This window comes from Anabrus simplex, chromosome 1 (assembly GCF_040414725.1).
Source record: "Anabrus simplex isolate iqAnaSimp1 chromosome 1, ASM4041472v1, whole genome shotgun sequence".
Taxonomy (NCBI): Eukaryota; Metazoa; Arthropoda; class Insecta; order Orthoptera; family Tettigoniidae; genus Anabrus; species Anabrus simplex.
Window position 1 is genome coordinate 475,540,017 of NC_090265.1, and position 19,907 is coordinate 475,559,923.

Genomic DNA, 19,907 nt, shown 5'->3' on the forward strand with positions numbered 1-19,907 from the left:
GTCATGCTGGGGATGAGATAACGAATATCAGTTTCACGATTGATATTAATCGTAATTATTGATCATTGCTAAGGAGGTCATGCACCAGATTAACACACCTTTATCGAGGAGACCTTGCAACAAATGAAGTCATAGAATCGACATGGTGTACAGATTAAGTAGATTCTGTAATTATATGATCGATGGCAGAAAACACGCTATCATATTGTTTGTAAGATGCACTCCATAGCATCAGAATATTGCAAATGATGTGTTTACAAAGATAAGTGTAATTTTCCTGCCCATTGTGCTATATACGTAGTGCTGTTGTATTTACCTAGGAACGCCAATGATTAAATGATGTCAGCTATTATTAATTTGTGTACAGATGGGTCCAGACGAAGTTTAATACGTGATTAACAGCTGTTTTGGCCTTATTTTCAGTACTGCGATTGTCAAAACCTATGGCTTACCAGACGTGTAACTGATGCAGTGTCACTTGACTTAAGTCTTGGTGATGTCTGGTCATGCCTTCGCCGCGGTGTAAGGGCCTGGGGTTCGAATCTCGGCCAGGTCAGGGATTTTTACCTGGATCTGAGGGCTGGTTCGAGGTCCACTCAACCTGCGGGATTATGATTGAAGAGCTATTTGACGATGAGATAGCGGCCACGCTCTAGAAAGCCGAGAATAACGGCCGAGAGGATTTGTTGTGCCGAGCACACGACACCTCGTAATCTTCAAGCCTTCGGGCGGAGCAGTGGCCGTTTGGTAGGCTATGGCCCTTCGCGGCTCTTGCACCATGGGTTTTTGTTTTTGTTTGGTGTCTGGTCATGGTTCTAGGCGTATGTTACTTACAGTGCAATGTATATTTGAACAAGCACCATTCAGTTCTTCCTCTCTATCAGTTTCTTATTCTCTACTATTTAATCAAATGCAGTGTTGTGAAGGGAGTACAATTTTGTATAGGCCAACTATATCATAATAATAATAATAATAATAATAATAATAATAATAATAATAATAATAATAATAATAATAATAATCTATGGCTTCAGGTACAGCGTGCAGGCATCTTGATTTAACGCATTCTAAACTACCTCTGCCTGTTTCGAACCCGCAATCTTGGGTGTCTGGAGGTAGACACTCTATCACTAATCCACAGAGGCAGTTAATCATAATAATAATAATAATAATAATAATAATAATAATAATAATAATAATAAATTAGAAGACTTTAAAGTTGTATGTACAGTTCATAAGATTATCAGATAAGATTCAGCCTCGTTGTATAAGGGCTGCTCCGGTTCGATTTCCGGCTAGTCCAAGGATTTTAATTTTGAACTGGGGGTGGAGCGTGATGCACTCAGCCTCATTAGACCAACAGAGTAGCTGTCTGATACGAGAGGCAGCGGACCTAGTCGCGAAAGCCAAGTAATGCGGCTTAGGATGTTAACACGCTGACCACGTGACACTAATATCTGATGGCCATATGAATGAGTCTTTTAAAGTGTTTTTTGCTAGTGGTTTAACGCCGCGCTAATACATTTGAAATTTTAGGCGACGCAATGATAGGTAATGGCTAGGATAGCGAAGGTCGTGGCCATAGGTACAGCACCAGCATTTGCTTGGTGTGAAAATGGGAAACCATGGTAAACCATCTTCAGAGGTGCCGACAGTGGGGGTCGAACCCATATCTCCTGAATGCAAGCGTCGCAGCTACGCGATCCTAAATGTTCGACCAACTTACTCAGCATGTCCTATGTACATCACATGTTTGTAGTGTCTGTTGTTCGGAGGTATTTGCTGGAGTCTCTGACGGTTCCATAATTAAATTGGTCTAGTGTAAGAGAAGTCCTAATGGCCTTAACTGCGCCCATAAAGACATTATTTTATCTATATATCATTACAGTAGAAATTATTTGGGATGTGATTTTTGTGCGCTCCTACAAGTAAAGTGTCTGCTTTATGAAGGTTTCCTCCACGCCACCTACAATTTACTGTTAAGTTGGGCGTGTCGTTCAGAGGACGCTAGATTCTAGTTTCAAAATTAGTAGAAATGTTTACTGTTTCACTATTTCTTGTGATAAAATTGTATCTAGTGCTCTGCTTATTAATTAAATAGCGCACAGACTACATTCCTTTTTCCTTTCAAACTTATTTAACCCTGTGTCAATTTGTATTCAATCTTCTTTCCTCGTCATTATTCCGAATGACGTGTGGTTACATTTTATTTTGTTTTTACCGTTCAGTGTGACAATGAATTTGTAGGCCTATAATTTATCAGGATATGATCTATTTGTATGTAAGAAGGGTTGTCTCTAAAAAAAATACTCGGCGGTGTCCTGTGGGGATAACGAAATTTATTGTAACCTAAGCTCATAAGGTCATACGCGATTTAGGTTATGCGAGCAAAACGCAACCGCTCCCCTTCCCTCACGACACACTTTATATACTGCAACCGCCACTACATACAAAATGTAAACTGTGTGATGGTTTGATAACAGATAACATACACAAATATGAATCTCTGCTAAATAGTCTATATGTGTCATTGTTGACAGAAGTTGTCATTGAGATTTGAAATCATCGTTATACATGGGTACTTCCCCATTATCTAACATTAAATTAAATTTTAGCTTTTGCTGTAATAACTCTAATATCATTATGAAGCAAGGACAAATAATAATAATAATAATAATAATAATAATAATAATAATAATAATAATAATAATAATAATAATAATAATAATAATAATAATAATAATAATAACGATGACTGTCCTTCTATGATATTACACGGTTTGCTTTTATTGCCATATTGTCAAACATCTACAACTGACTGATGTAATGAAAATATTTGTCAGAGTTGTATTTTGCATCATTATGCCCCGAAATTGGGAACGGAAAAAGAATAACAAATATTTTTCTTACTCAATTTATTTTTAACAAAGGAAAATATATATCTTATTTGAAATAAGACGCATATATTTCCTAATCTTCAACATGGATTGAAATACATTTAAGGAGGAAGGATTAAAAGGTCAATGTGTCCAGAAATACTCATCTGTTATGAATGATGATGCTCTAATCAAGTGGGATTTGAATATATTAATGTCTTCTGTTTCATATACGACACTTCCCATTGTGGTAAGGCGAGGTACTTGGCAGTGAACTACGACATTTATGCGTAATATACTTTGTAAGCATTCAAGGAAGTTCTTCATCTGTATTTCACGAACCTAACTGTGGACGGAGATATACATTATCTTCAGCACAGTGGCGTCTCGAATCTTAGGATTAATTTCAATCAGAATTTCAGAGGTTACTGAAGTCGTGTAACCCAGTATACTCGAAGATCGATGTTTTTATTTATTACTGTTTTTACAAGTTGCTATACGTCGCACGGACACAGATTAGGTCTTACGGCGACGATGGGATAGGGCTAGGCATGGGGAGGAAGCGGCCGTGGCCTTAATTAAGATACAGCCCCAGCATTTGACTGGTGTGTAAACGGGAAACCACGGAAAACCATCTTCAGGGCTGCCGACAGTGGAGTTCGAACCCACTGAGCTGTGCGCCCCTAATCGTACGGTCAACTCGCTTGGTATCGATTGTTTTAGTGATATTACTGGTCAAGTACCTTGCCTTACCGCAATGGGAGGTGTCGAATATGAAACAGAAGATATTAATATTTCAAATCCCACTTGATTCTTTTGAATAACCGAATATGCTTCGATAAACACATCATATTTAGTGCCGCTTTGTGAAAAAGAGCAGCTTAGTGCGTAGCGTCACCGTACTGTTATCAGGGGTCGAAAGTGCGAATTTTCTCGTGTTTATCTACATTCACTCGAAGAGAGTGCTATAATCGTATCCCTATATATATATAATTTTTTCAAGGCCCCTTTTCTTATCCCAGAACCCAACCTTATCCACATTATGTATGTTCCTCAATAACAATTTGACGTCACTCGTACACAAACTAAGCTCGTGATGCTGAACATTTTTTACGCCACCGTAAAAGAAACATCGCTTGTTGGGACGTGAAACCACTAACAAAGAAACATCTAATCAAGATTAGAGAGGATTATAGCTTAGTAACTTGGACAGGTTTTCAAATCAAAGCCTTGGAATGAAAGAAAGAAAGCAAAGCAACTTTTGTTTCCTGACTTAACACAAGAGTAGTATACATTGGCATTTTTGTTAACTCTATTATAATGTTCAGACTTGCAAAACTGTGCTCTATTACGGTTTCGTATGAGTGCTGATAAGTTCATTTTCTTTCTGTTTGCAGATCCGACAGGAGAAGCCGTATTACATAGCAGACCCCGAAGTCGATTCACTTGTAAGTATTCATCTTTTGATATCATAATGTGCTTATTATTAATAACATTAAGGGGTCAGTGTGGCGAGATGTATACGTAGGTCTATAGAGTACGATAGAAAAGAAGATATTCTTTGTTTGACGAGCATTCTTATTATTGGTGAGAATGGACTTGCACTCCTTTTTGATGTGCTGAAACCTATTTCGGTTTCTTACTTTTTTCCCCAAATTCTTGAAATATAAATGTTCTATATTAATTTATGTATGTTTTCGTTTAATTTGTTAGTAAAAGCTGATAACAACAGACAAGGGTAAATATGGACAGAAACACTAAATTAGGACAATAATACAATAAAGCACATACTACGACAGTCACTAAAAATTCAGGCAGTTGGCGGAGAGGTACGATAGCTGAGTGATATTGGCACTGGCTTCCCGCCAAGGCGGTGGGGTTTCAAATCCCAGCCACTGCATATGGAATTTTTGAAATGGAAAGCAACGTCCATTTGATTCAGATTATACGTAAAAATTGAGGTCCAGCGGCTGTGATCACGACATTATCTGCAGTAGTGTAACAAGAGAGAAAGAGAATCTGGAGCTCTGAGTTGTAATTGTTTTCACTATTTAGCGAATAACCGCAAAATTAAATAAGTAATTATATAAAAGGGAATAGATATAAAGCAAATCATTTGCATAGGTACTCATAACCTTTGTGGAGACCAAAATTTCCAGCACAAAAATGTTGTTTTATCTTTTGCGTTTAAATTCTTTGGGCCGCAGTCTCCCAGTATGTCGGCTGTCGGTCTACTCAGAATAACACATTTACGTCCTGTTGATTGTGCGATGTGTGATCAGATGTATTATTGAAGTGTTTCAGCGAATTTATATAAAAAGAAATGCACGCAAGTTCGATAAAATGAATGTTATACCACAAACACGATAATAATAATAATAATAATAATAATAATAATAATAATAATAATAATAAAACGGCGTATGGCTTTTAGTGCCGGGAGTGTCCGAGGACATATTCGGCTCGCCAGGTGCAGGTATTTTGATGTGACTCTCGTAGGCGACCTCCACGTCGTGATGAGGATGAAGACGACACATACTCCCAGCCCACGTTGCAGCGAAATTAACCAATGATGGTTAAAATTCCTGACACTGCCGGGAATCGAACCCGGAACCCCTGTGACCAAAGGCCATCACGCTAACCATTTAGCCATGGCGCCGGAAGTAGTAATAATAATAATAATAGATAACATTGTGGCAATAGACAGCATTTGATTCCTGATATTCTTATACTGCATTGGTCATTGGAGCTATGAGCTGAGTACTCGGTAATAATGTTACTGAGATTACGTCCCAGTGACTATCAGCATTATTGCTTGAACATTTGAACAGTGATATAGTGGTACACACTGACGCTATTGCCAGGGACATAACATTGCTTTAGGTTAGGAACTGTGTTATAACATAAAGGACTTGATGTATAGGATTTTATATGAATGTAGAATTTGAGGACCTAATTTGTAGATTATTCGATGACATTTCCTTTGCTCGGGAATTCTAAATAACCAGACTGACCATTGTATATGGTGCACATGACAAGGTGTCTGGGATAGAATATATTATTATTATTATTATTATTATTATTATTATTATTATTATTATTATTATTATTATTTCATGGAAATTTGTGAACTCTATACCTGGCACACTAGCAAAGTCAACAGTAACTTAGAAGACAAAATGCTGTGTAGCCGACATACTTTGTCCTTGTGGCAGCCTCCGCATGGGGGAAGTTGTAATAATAATAATAATAATAATAATAATAATAATAATAATAATAATAATAATAATAATAATAATAATGTTTCAAACTTCTTATATTTTATCCTGCACCAACTTGTAGGCCTATAATCTGTTATTTTAATAACTTCAAAAAAACCTTAGCTATGACACGGTTTTCAATTTCACTTCGCACTCAGTTCCGTGTATATTCGAATGTAAATATCTGTAACCCGTTGACAATGAAATTACATTGCTTTAGTCGCACGAACTTCCGTGTTGTGATTATTATTTGACTGGGCTGATTTAAATTTGAGTGAATAACCTGATTTATTTATTCCATGGTATGAGAACTTATCTCACAGTCTTGTGGTTGTGTAAAGGTTGTTAGAAGAGGACATTAGTTCATGTTCGTTGCTGTGAAGAGATTTAGTTTCCCACCTCTGTACATCAATACGCATGCGTGGAAGCTTTGCAGAATACTTGATGAGCCTATTATCAAGCTATTAGTATTCATAGAAAGAACTTCAAGCGGTATTTTCGTTAGAGATACCATATGCCGATGATACTTGTATAGCGTTTAATTAAATAGGTACCAAAAGAATACATTTCAGTACATTTGTCATTATTTTACTGGAAATTCACGACTATAATTTTTAATGATTGATTGATTAATTGATCAGAATAGTTTCGGCTCTATTTTAGTGTCTTCTTAGGAAGCATCATTTAGTTTATAGGATATAAAGGATGAGCAAGATAAACCTGTTAACAGGAAATTGTACTGACATTAATTAGTGGATAATTAAATCCAGAAGTTGGTTATCACATCTATGCACTGGGTCATATAAATGGTAAATAACTTTTGGCAATAATTTTCTTGTTGCTGAAAGTTATAACTAATGCCTGGACATTGAGCGCTTGAAATCTTCCGAAGATAATCCAGTACAACTACAATAATAATAATAATAATAATAATAATAATAATAATAATAATAATAATAATAATAATAATAATAATAATAATATTTTGCTTGTGGTTTAAAGTCTCACTAACACGTAGAAGATTTTTGGCCACGCAAGGATGGAGAAAGATAAGCGGCCGTGGACTTAATTGAGGTACAGCCCCAGCATTTGCCTGGTGTGCAAATCGTATCTCCTCGGCTACCATGTGGATTTGATGCAATTTAAGCTGCTTGTTTCTCAGTTTAAACGTTCCGTGTACTTCACCTGCTGTCAGGGAATCAAACTCTTTTGGGTGACCTGTTGCTACTGTACCACTGATCTTCACAGGGAATATCAATGAAATACACTCCCAACATAAACAAAGATTTGAAAATAGTTAATAAACCCTTTAGAATCATCTTCAGTTATTTCCTCAGTGAAACAGCCATTATTCCAAATTACGAATCTATTGTCAGTTATAAAGAAAACATGCGAAAAAAATACTTCAAATAACTTTACTAACTTGTATTGTTTTCGTCCATTCGAGCATAGCATTTCTATTCAGATGTCAGTTCTGAGCACAAACAACACAATCAGGCTTGCGAAAATGCTTCAGAGCAATTTGCGTTGCATTTAAAATGATGAATAAAACGTTGCGAAACTACAGAGGAACCAAACCTGTTATTCTAATTTTTCGTATGCCAAAGGATTATATTTAGAATCGGGTTAGTAAATTGTCCAAGTCATATGTATCCATTGTCAGCATTCTGTGTCGTAGTTATTCCAGTGGCTCGTCGAAGATCGGGGATAGGGTAGATATCCATCTTTCTCTTAGAATTATTACGGAACATTTAGCTGAATATCCATTCTCTTACATAAGCACTCTAATACACCATTCCTAGCAGTACTGTTTCACGTTCTGCTCTTTTTATTTTATTTTATCATACTGCACTTATTATGGCAGAGGTATTTCTGTTAAAAGCTCCGAATTGACTGTTTAGAAAAAGTGTTAACAACCACTCGCTAATGCAGTTTTGCTGCAGTACAATTGACTTCTACTCTTATCGCTACTCATTACTGCTTCAGTAATGAATGTTAAATGTTGAAGAATGCGTGGCTATTATTTCTTAAGGAGCTTTAATTATTGTAGTGAGATACTTTCCTCTCTTTTCTTTTTTTTTTTTACCACGAATTGCATATTGCGCGTCATCTTGGTTTATTTCCTTTAACGCTCTGTATACTGGTACATATTTCTCAGGAAAAAATTATATGTTTCTAATTATCTTAACATCGGTTGTGAAGAATTTTACTGCGTCGTTGTGTCAGCGCCTATCATTTCGTGATTGCATAGTTGGGGCGTACTGCGGTAACCGCCCAGAGGTATGGATGACGGCTAATGAATCCTAGAGTCTTTAACACGTTCGAGTCCAGATCCAGTAATTATATGTCTACACCTTTGTTCCGTTCTCTGATACGGGGTCGGGGATGAGGTGAGGTGAGATGAAATGATATGGCATGTTTTACGGGCGGATGCCCTTCCTGATGCCAACCGCAATTGAGGAACTAATGAGGATGAACTGAATGATGGTGAATGGAATTGGGTAAGGACGTGAAAGGAATCGGCTCTGGCCTGTGAATAGGAATTATCCCGGCATTTGCCTGGAAGCGAAAATTACGAACTAGAAAACCACTTTCAGGAAGTCGACGGTGTGGTTCGAATTGTCTCCTGAATGTAGCTTGGATACATTGTCGTAGTACGTTAACACTGTGCGGCCATTGCACTCGGTAGTCCATATCCAGTAATTCTTGATTATATATTTTCTTCTCACTTAAATCTATTTGTTTTTCGGTGGTTTTTAAAATGTTCAGAATATTTTTGAAATATGCTGAAATATGGATACGAGGGTCCTTTCATAAGTTATGGCAGCTATGTTAAATCTTCCGATAAAGCAGAAGCAGCGGCAGCAATTATGTAAATGCATTATGTGCGTTTGAAGGCCACTGTAATGTGATTCTCTGTGCTAACAAGAAATTGGGTTCTGGTGCAGAAGCTAAAGGCAAGGGGGCAGTCAGAAATAAGAAATAGAAGTCGTTTTCTTATGCACACAAATCTTACTTATCTGCGAAGTCCAGTTATAACATTTGGAACGCTTATCATCACAGAAATACCCGTATATGTGGATAATACCTGTACACTCCATTGCCTATCTTCTCTTGTTCGGTCACTGACACCCCTGCGTCAGTGTAACATTTTGCCTTGTTTTAAATGCTATTTGTTCGGGGCGTCGAACTATGAAGATATTTTGCCCCTACTTGCACTATATGTAAATGTAAATGGCGGAAGTGTAAAGTGTTGGATGTGAGGATGAAGAAAGGAACGTTAAGGACGACACAAACACCCAGGCCAGGGATATTAATGATTTACAATTAAAAATCCCTGATCCGGCCGGGAATCGAACCCGGGGCCGGTGGGTGACAAGCGGATGCGTTGCCCCCTACACCGCGGGGCCGGACCAGTGCAGCGTTACTACGCGTCTATGTTGGAATACCTTAACAATTAGATAATTCACTCAACGCGTCTCTTAGCTCCATATGACAAATGTGCATTTCTGCCGTGGAAAAAAGGCATGTCTGCTATTCCCTTACTGTATATATTACCTACACCCATTTTGGCACATATTAATCTTTTCGGGCATTGTTAACTAGCTACCAGTGGACACATATGCGCAGTGTGCAACAGGTCCTCTGGACTTACGATGTTCTTTCAATTCTACAGTTGAATTATCTTCGAATACTCAACGGTTGCTTGTAGATTATTTACCCATAAACTTGCTTTCCTAGAAATAAAGGTAAATATCTCACACTATAAAAACCACATTGATCCTAGGAAACTTGTCAACATAAATCTCTTAACAGACTTTACAGACTTACAATTATAAGACTAGGCAAACTTAGACATTTCATAACTTAGTCAATCAAAGAAAAAAAAAAAAAGAAAAGAAAAAAAACAACCACCAAAGCAAGTAATTTTAACTTGCTCGGTAAACATATTGTTGTTGAAAAAATAGATAACAACAAAGAAAACAACTCATCTCAATATACACCCATCCAAAATGATCAGCTGAGTTAAATACTTTTCAATAAATTCCATCCCACATCCGCATGTCTTTCAACGTTTGGAAAGAAACATTTCTACCGAAATATTGGTGGGCTTGATGAATGGTTCAAAAATCCGAAGAAAGAGTGAGTGTATGTCGGTACGATAGAAATTTCTATTCTTAAAGCATTCACTAGCGCAATGCAAAATAGAAAATGACCAAAATTCATGTGTATAGATAATTTTTAGTTGGTCCGAGGCAAATATGTTCGATGTAATGACAAAACTCATCATGTTTAATTTTACTCGTACTGTGTAGTACATGGATATATCGTAGAGATTATTGGATTACTTCACATCTTGCTATAGATGCTCCGTGTTCTTATCTCGGGTCACAAGTAATTTTAAATTATTTATGGAGTGTAAGAGATTCAATTGGCGTATGTACAGCATAGGCAATCATCAGTTGCGTATTCGTACGCTTGGCATGTTGCAGGTACGATGGACATCTTTTGCAAGATATGAAATTAATTGAACTCTGCACAGTCTTGTAAAACAGATGAGGTCGTCGAAGAGGGGAACTGTATGCGCCAATCTTTAGAATATTCTAAGGTACCATGATTCCCCTCGATTCCTCACCGCTGACATCACGAAGAGAAGGCGAAACTGGCCATGAGATTTGCATGACTTCCCATCGCTGGAAAAATGTCTGACGCAACACGGAGACGGTTCCTTCCTTTTAGGGGCCGATGACCTCGAAGTAAGGCCCCTTTAAACAACAAGCAACAAGCCCCTTCCTTTTAGAACTAACAAAATGATTTCAAAGCAGTATATCGTTTCATAATGGCTAAACAGGATAGCTTGGCTTTTCCTTTTGAAGCGGTCTTACTACAATGGATGACTCCTATGGAAACTATTCAGCATCAAAAATAAAACTGTGATTCTCTCGTACGTGGGTCACGAATTCAAATCCTCGGGGTATGTTTTCATTTTTTAAACATTTAGATTGTATATTACAAGGATGGATAAATACAGCCCCTTCTGCTCTACATATTAGTGAAAACATTGAGTGCTTGGTTATGGCCCCGTCAATATTCAGTTGGAACAAGGCTCACCATGTCACATATTGTCTCTGTTTTGTCCTCTTATTTTCTATTGTGATCTGTGTAGACAGATCCGCCACCCTCAACTGTAGTATGTTTTGATTTGCAATTACTACGGCCTAGGCTGTAACTGCGACTGGTGTTAGTGAGGGGGGACAAGGGTGATATGTTATGCTTTCGCGAAAATATTCACACACAGTGAGGGGTCAAGATAGAAATGAAAAACATGGGGTCACAAGTGTCTTGCATAGGCGGCTGGGAAAAGACTGTTAGGGGATGGGCGTTGGCGAATATAGGGTACTAGGTGGAGGGAAAGGAGCTTTGATTTATTAGCACTTCCCTTATACCCTCTTCGTATAGCAGCAGGGTGTCGCAATCATAATAATATCACATCGGCTGGCGAGTATGGATCTCCTCTTTGGACGTGATATTAAAACACTGTTGTCATTTGTTCTACAAATAATACCATCGACGAGCTGTTACTCCATCCGTTCTTAAGTCTTATTTTCTTACTCAGAACATGTTGTGGATTACTTTTGACTATACTCTTCGTTATAGACTAGGGTTACCGGATAGAATTCTGGGGAGAGGTCGAAAACTAGGATGAACTAGGACATCAGGATTAAATTAGAATGTGTCTTACGGTAAGACTTATTTCCAGCCTTCGGATAATTATGCATCTTGCATATTTCGAGTCGTTTTCTCTTATTAGTGCATAGTTTGCATTTCCCCTCCTGTTCGGACACATTTTGAAAGTATTCTGCATCTTGAGTGTAGATACCAGCTTCTGCAGGATAGTATTGGAAAATTTGGCATGCATTTGAGATAACTTAAGGGCTGGAAACTTGTGCATGATTCATGCCATGTTCAAGAAGTTGAGTTGTGCTAGTTATTACCAGGTAACCTGTTTGATAGGTGGGTAACGCATTTAAAATTAGCAACACCAGTTCTTCATCCGGCTATGGGTTTGTCTACCTGCTAACCAATTAGACAAATAGGCTACTGATTCCTGGAATTTCACTTACGACAGGGCTCTTTTCCCCCCACTTCGAAATAGTTAAAATACAATGACCTTTCACGCACAATTAGTTCTTATCTGTCCTGCTTTAGTTGTGTTGAAACAGATTCTGGTTCATAGTTAAAAGACTGTGTTCTTTCTACTTAATTTATAATGCCCAAGGAAAAGAGTACTGGTAGTATTGAAAGCTTTGGTATGCGAGTTTGAAGGCAGAAGCATTTTGTTTAGTAAATTTGTAGCACAGCTGTAATAGCTGCCAGAAAGTATAAAGTTCAACAATATCTTCAAACGACGTAACATAATAAATTAAAAATGGAAAATTTCAAACAAAATCACCATCCAACCACAGCTGTAGTTAACCAGTGTGAACATGAAAAAGGATGGACGAAAGGATTAGTGAATCTATTAAATGTGCTTAATTTATTTGAAATTCTTCTGATTTTTCGGGTTGTATAAATTATTTTTCAATTCCTAATTAGTTGTTTGTCAGTTTAAAAGTATAAATATTCTTTTAAATTAAAAACTGCAAAAAAGTGTCATAATATATTTAGTTCACGAACTTCAGGGAACAGGAAGTTGCAAAGATGGTTTTTGATTGTGTTCTTCTCTCTATATTTCCTGTGTTTATTTTGTTACACGATTGAGTTGTTTGTAAATAAATCAGTTTAAAAAAACCTGGACAAACACGAAGTAAATTTCCGTGAAGACTTGTGTAAAGCGTTTGTTTCGCCAAACATGACTTTGTTTAAGCTAAACAGTAAGAACAGTGAGAAGTATATGAAACAACCAGTCCCAGATGAATCGGCAGTTAGAAAGAATTACTTTCCTCTCCTTTATAAGGTGGCGTTAACATACCTTCCAACTTTCCCGATTTAGTCGGGAGACTCCCGACAGTTTTTCCGGCCTCCCTATCATTCTATTATTTCTCCAGATTTTATCTTATATTTTAGTGAACTTCAAACATTTGTTTTCAAATCCCGCCATTTCAGCTTTGTACGTCCTTCGCTCATTGGCCGCTTTCAAATTACATATCGACGTTTATTAATACGAGAAATGCTCGCGAACATGCGATGTTTATTGAAAACTGTATATCGTGACACGTATATCGATTGTACATCTCTCGTTCTCGCATACTACGTCCGTGTTCGTTCACATTAGTTTAGTCGATCCTGTAGACTAGTCGCTAGGTTTGGAGTCTATTTTAGTAGTGACAGAATTTCAAAGATAGCGACTAGTGACTTTTCTAGAGAATTTAAAAGTCATTTGGAGACAATTCTAGTCAATTTTAATTTATTACTTGATAAATATAGCATTGCGCTTCGCATGATCGCGCGGGCGCGTGATGCAATATATTAATCTATGCATTTGCTAAGTAATGGCTTGTAAGTGCATGACTGGTTCACACGTGTGGAGCATGAGTTCATACTATTTTCTGAAGGCTTATCAGAGATCGATCACCTCACTAAGATAATTCCTGTGAGGGAATAGAGATGTGTAATTTTTAGCCTTGTAGCCTCGTATTGCAACACTCGGGTTTTGAGACAATATACCATAGTACCATAGTAGGCCTACTCCTATATTTCGCGAGACATGTAGAATAAACAGTTTTGATCAATAGTATATCTTGATTTCCCCTGATTTTCATATCAAAATCTCCTGATTTTTTGTTTTGTAAAGTTGGCAGATATGCGTTAGATAAACTAAGGGAAAAAAGGCTACACGAAACCACGGACGTGGATCAAAGATCTGTAATTAACTTCCGTGTTTGGAATTTTAGGAGAAGAAGGCAGAGACAAATCATATCTACAAACTGTGGATGTGTTACCTAACAATAAGGTGAATCAATCAACAGTTCTTTCATTTTTTAATGATGCGCTTACTATTTCGTGGCCATCACACATTCTTTATGGTCATGTTCTTGTGGCCTGCACTAACGCTGCACTTTACATGTGCAATGTATGGGAGGTCTGGGGATGTTACATCATGTATGTTGCACATGGACTTCATCGAGACGCTGAAGCAGTTTGAGCTTCCTTTCCTGACGTAGGAACGTTTCGACCTCTACAGTGAAAATATTTCTGAAGGTTCCACATCGCAGTAATATGTTTTTGTATAGAGTTGGTAAGTTGGAAATGTGCCACTCCCACATTCACCATTTCATAGCCCTACAAGATGGGGAAAGTGGCACCAAGCTGCTGCTTGTATTAAAGAAGCACAAGAAGTCTTCAACAACGATGGTGTTCGTGATCACCTTATAGTCATTTGATTCAATGTGATGTGCATACCTTTAGGCATCAAGATATTGCAAGAAAAAGGACTGTCACTTCACGTTAGTACTGGAATTGTTGAAGCAGTTGAACAATTCGTAATGAAACTAACTAATCAAGTTTTCTCTAAAAAATGGAGTGTAGTGTTAAAAAATACTCCGGTCTCCGAAAACGTATATACAACATTTCTGGTGTTGTCCAAGGCAAAGGAAAAGTTGACGGTCTGAAAGTCTCTGATTTCGTTAAGTTGAAGTATGCTTCAGTTGTGGCATGTGATTGAATGAGTTCTGATTTTAAAACCATTTTAAGTTGCATCATGCTATGATAAAGTGTAATTAAGAATTAAGAATTTCATTGCGAAATCGGAGCATTTTATTGTGGTACGGTATGCATTGTATTTTATTTTGTCGATATTTAAAATGTAACATTTATTTTTATCATATAATTAATTGTTATTTGTTATCAGATTTATAGTTTTCAATGAACATTTTAGTGAATATTTTGGCATTTTAAATGCCTTATTATTAGAAGCCTGGTTATTTCATTATCGATGCTTAGTCCGCATGTAGTAATGCAAACATTCGTAATAACAGTAGCATGTAAATTATACTTTCAATTGTTGCTATACTTTTCTGATTTACCTATCACTTCAATCAATTTCGCTCTTGAATATATTTATGAAAAAATTGTACGTTCCATAGTCGGCCCCGCGGTATAGGGATAGCGTGCCTGCCTCTTAACCGGATGGCCCGGTCTCGATTCCCGGCCAGGTCAAAGATTTTTACCTGGATGTGAGGGCTGGTTCGACGTCCACTCAACCTACGTGATTACAGTTGAGCAGCTATCTGACGGTGAGATGGCGGCCTCGGTGTAGAAAGCCAAGAATAATGGCCGAAAGGATCGTCGTGCTGATTACGCAACACCTCGTAATCTGCAGGCCTTCAGGCTGAGCAGCGGTCGCTAGGTAGGCCATGGCCCTTCGGGGCCGTTGCGCCATGTGGTTTGGATTTTTGGTTTTAAATAAATTCCATAATTTGATAAAAGTAAAACTTATTGGTCGCCTACCTTTAAAAAATGTATTACTGTTAGCTATAATGAATAAATATCTAATTTCCATGAAGGTCCACCGCGTCATCTACAAAACAAAGAACTTACAAGGGACAGCGTAATGCAGCGAGTTGGGCCGATGACCTTAGATGTTAGGCCCATTTAAACAACAAGCATCAATGCAGCGAGATCCCAGGAATCATTACATCGGTCGATTGGACGTTTGAACTCATGTGATACGAGAGATCGTTGAGCACATCTGTAAGATAAATAAATAAATAAATAAATAAATAAATACACCTTTTTATCCTAGTATGAATTTACGATTATAAACATTCCCGGAAATGTGTGCATTTTAATATTCCACTTTAATTCGGTACCTCTGAAAATTTTGAAAATCACCCTAGACGTTCCTGGACGAATAAAAAACTAGGACATGTCCGGGAAAATACAGACGTCTGGTAACTCGGCTGTAGACTGACATTAGACGTACTTATTTAATGAATTGTGTAGTTGCCTGCTTCTGGAGCCTGACATCATTGGTTTGATTTATTCCTGTTCTACAGCACGTGAATTACGGTTCTGCGTACTTCGATGTTGCTTTTTTTTTTTTTTTTTTTTTTTTTTTTTTTTTTTTTTTTTTGTGGCCATAGCGTTACTTGTGAATGGAATACAGTACTAATATAATACAGCTTCGTTTGACTACTATCGATGTCGTGACCTCTGAGTGGGAAAGACTTTGCCTTGGCTAGTTTAGAAGTATGAGTTTCAGGGTCGCTTAGTTTGAGTTGATAAAATAATTCGGTTTTCGTTCGGTCAGTTGAAATATTTGCGTAGGTTAAGTTTTAAGCAGTATTAAAAACGTTAAGTAGAAAACCATAAATATTATCAAATTAGTTATCACAGTGCTTAAATGATAGAAAGCGTGGGGGATTACATAAATAAGAAAAAATTAATAACTGAGAATGCTTCACGGGATGGAATGGTCGACTCTGTGTCTCACTCCCGTCTTCCACGAGAATAAACGTGATCTCACGTGTGGTACTGTCATTTAATAATAATAATAATAATAATAATAATAATAATAATAAAGTAAGGCTCATTAACTCCGTACTTTTAAAGTTTTCGGAGAAGTACCGGAAATATTCTCGCACTAGTATTCACTTTTTATGTACCAATAAATCTACCGAGATGAATCAGATGTATTTGAGCACCTTCAGATACCACTGGACTGAACAAGGAGCAAACTGGGGCTAAGTCACTCCATCTGCTGAACTACTCAGCCCGTTAATGATGTATGTTCTAGGCTGAGTGAGGCTATGTGCCTCTCTTGTAGATTCGAACCCACGTTCTCCTAAGTGAACCCAGCGCATCTTCACTACGTGGCTCGGTATTGTCCATATGTAATTGATAGATGATGAATTTTTGTCTGAAAGCGCTTGATTTAATATTTTGTTGTGCAAACCCAAGTTTTCCGCATTTCATTCAGTAGATATATTTTCTCCTGTAACGGGATAACTTATCCATGTGAAAAACATTGATGTAATCGATAATAAATCATATTTCAGTGTAAGCCTTGTGTAGAGACCTTATTCCATTAGTTCTAATGTCAGTTATTCTGACAAGCTGGCATAATTACGCTGTTATAAATCTTGCAAATTTCTGTTGTTTTCTTTTTATCTTGCAAGGTGAGAGGCCACGTGTGATATGTTTCTGTCGTAATAATCATAAGTTGGATTCTAATTGTATGATAATGTGTCCTACATAATTAACATGACGAACGCCTTATTCACTTCTTAGATTCATTGAGAAAACATAGTTCATTACTGCATGTTGCTCATTAGCGATCGTTAAACTGTGAGATTATGAGGATGTTCGCGTACGTGAGGTAATTTTGTATTCAAGTTAACACGCACACTTTCCTATGCTGAATCTGTCCATGCCTGTACGTACAGTTTATATTTATTCATTGCAATAAATGGGGTTTCTGTCTTACTGTCTTTCTGTTTTCTTTAAAGGAAGTGCGTACTTATACAGGAAGTTCAACTTGTCAGTAAATGTCCTTCCTTGGGTATCCGCGAACAGATTCGTTTTATGTCTATAGATTAATAAATACCTTCCATGTCTTCTCTTATTACTTCCTGTCCCCCCCCCCCCAAATCTTCTCACCCCTTGGGCAGTCTGTAGCTAGGATCATCAAAACATTTTTTTAATGTTTTGTTTATTGTGACTTTTCAATTGTGGATGAGTATATATACCGATAAATTGTTTTAAACGAAGTCAGAGAGGTCTTTGTGTAATTTTCGGTCCTATTTATAATTTAATAACTGTATAATATTACATCTATCTAATTATTTTACTGTACTGGTAATATCTAGAATTTCTTGAACCTCGGGTAAAGGAAGAGCTGAAGCATACGAAAAGAAAAGGGCATGTTCTACTTTGGAACCGAAGGGAGTGGTGGTGGTGAAAAGATGAATTACGACTCGGCATCTACTTCGAACCGAATAATGATAATAATAATAATAATAGAGATTATACGACACACTAACTACTTTTAATGTTTTCATAGACGCCGAGACACCGGAATTTTTTACGGACTTATTTTACGCCGAAATACGTTACTCGAGATGTAACGTGCCCATTACAAAGGTAGCTTAATATAGAGGGGATTATAATAAAGCAAAACCGACAAAATTAACTCCAAGGATATTATGGTTTAGAGAAATAACTTACTAATGCAGATTCAAGTAATATGTTAATGGAAATAATTGTTTATATAATCTTTTCTTGAACTTGTTATTAGAAATGTAAATGGAATAGGAATTCAAAATATTCCTCAATGTTTTAGTCTGGAATTTGAGATTAGTCCGGTACATTACAGTATGTAATAAAACTGCGTTAAATATTGTGCTTTACGTAATTTTTTAGAGTAGATTTTGTTATGACAGTCAAGTAGTGCTGTTTTTAAATACTAATATGTACTTTGACACTGTCATTCAGTTTCTTGCGCAGATCTTTAAAAATATTTTTGAGTATATTACTTAAAAATGGAGCACTTTGAGATAGCTGTTAAGTGAAAGGTTGTTTTTGGAGTGTGTTGTTGGGTACGGCATTCCTCTTGTGATATCGGTCGATGAATCTGTAACCTGACCGGTCTGTGTGGTGTAGGCTTGTAGTTGCTCATTAAAAGTGGAACATTCCTTCTCACCATCAATCACACACAATTAATATCTCAGCCCAGCTGGAAATAGCCACCATACCAAAGGATCGTTGTCTTGACCTTCTTCTGGGAGTTTTTTTTTTTTTTTTTTTTTCAGTCTATCAGTTGCAGAAGCCGTTAACACTCGTTGCATATTTTAACTGGTGCTTTATCTGGGGTAGATATATATTCACATACGTACATATTTTTGGTGTATTGATTATTTTATGAAGCTCTGGAAGGCGTTCCAATAACACTGAATATTATATCAATATGCTTTAGAGTATTAAGGGCTCATGTGAAAAGTGAAAATTCGCTCTCAGCACTTAATATAGTTTGCCACAGCCGACTTCTATGAATGAGTGGTATTAATTACATCAAAATATTTCTCAACTTGCACGGAATGTGTATTTAATATTCGAATGAGCTGCTTCGACCTTTATAATTACGTCACTCAGGACAAAATTATTTCTTCTGGGCACGGAAGGCTGTTTGATATTATATTTAGCACTATAAAGGAATGTTGAGGTTAATATTAAGAAAGAAACACCAAAGAGATGAACATTCTAAGTTTCTGTAGGTCTATATGCTGTATTTTCAAGATATTTATATAATAAAGTTTCAGCCAGAACATTGGAAGATCTAAATATTATTTTTTCAGGTGAAATATTCCATTGGCGCTAACTTTCTAAAGTGATCAGGATTCATTTTCTTGGATTATTATTATTATTATTATTATTATTATAATTATTATTTAATTTAGGCCTACTTAGTGGCAATATTTAATTATCTGACTCCTAAGCTGAAAAGGTCAGAGTCACGTTTCATAGCATACGGGGCTCGATTCTCTGCGGCGTCGGGAATTTTAATCGCGTCTGGTTAATTCTTCTGACTCGGCGACTGTATACTTTTCCCAATACACTCCTCTTCATATACAACCAGCACATCACAATACCAAGCACGTCGGATGCACGCAATAAGGAATACATTCCTCCACGAGGGTTGGAATTAAGAAGGGCAATCGGCGGGAAAACAGAACCAGGTCTACATACATGTGTGACAGTTCACACCCGCGACCCCACCAGAGTATGGGAAAAGCGGAAGAGAAACAAGTGGTAGTGTTAATATGCTGTATTT

At 37.1% G+C, this 19,907-nt stretch overlaps 1 protein-coding gene across 1 annotated transcript in view; it reads left to right on the forward strand.

Annotated features, from left to right (window-relative positions):
* Positions 1-19,907, forward strand: part of LOC136856967 (homeobox protein homothorax) — a 444,003-nt gene that overhangs the window by 133,059 nt on the left and 291,037 nt on the right. Inside the window, exon 4 of the mRNA XM_068227555.1 lies at positions 4,274-4,324. Coding sequence (XP_068083656.1) covers positions 4,274-4,324 — 51 coding nt within the window. The remainder of the gene's footprint in view (positions 1-4,273; positions 4,325-19,907) is intronic.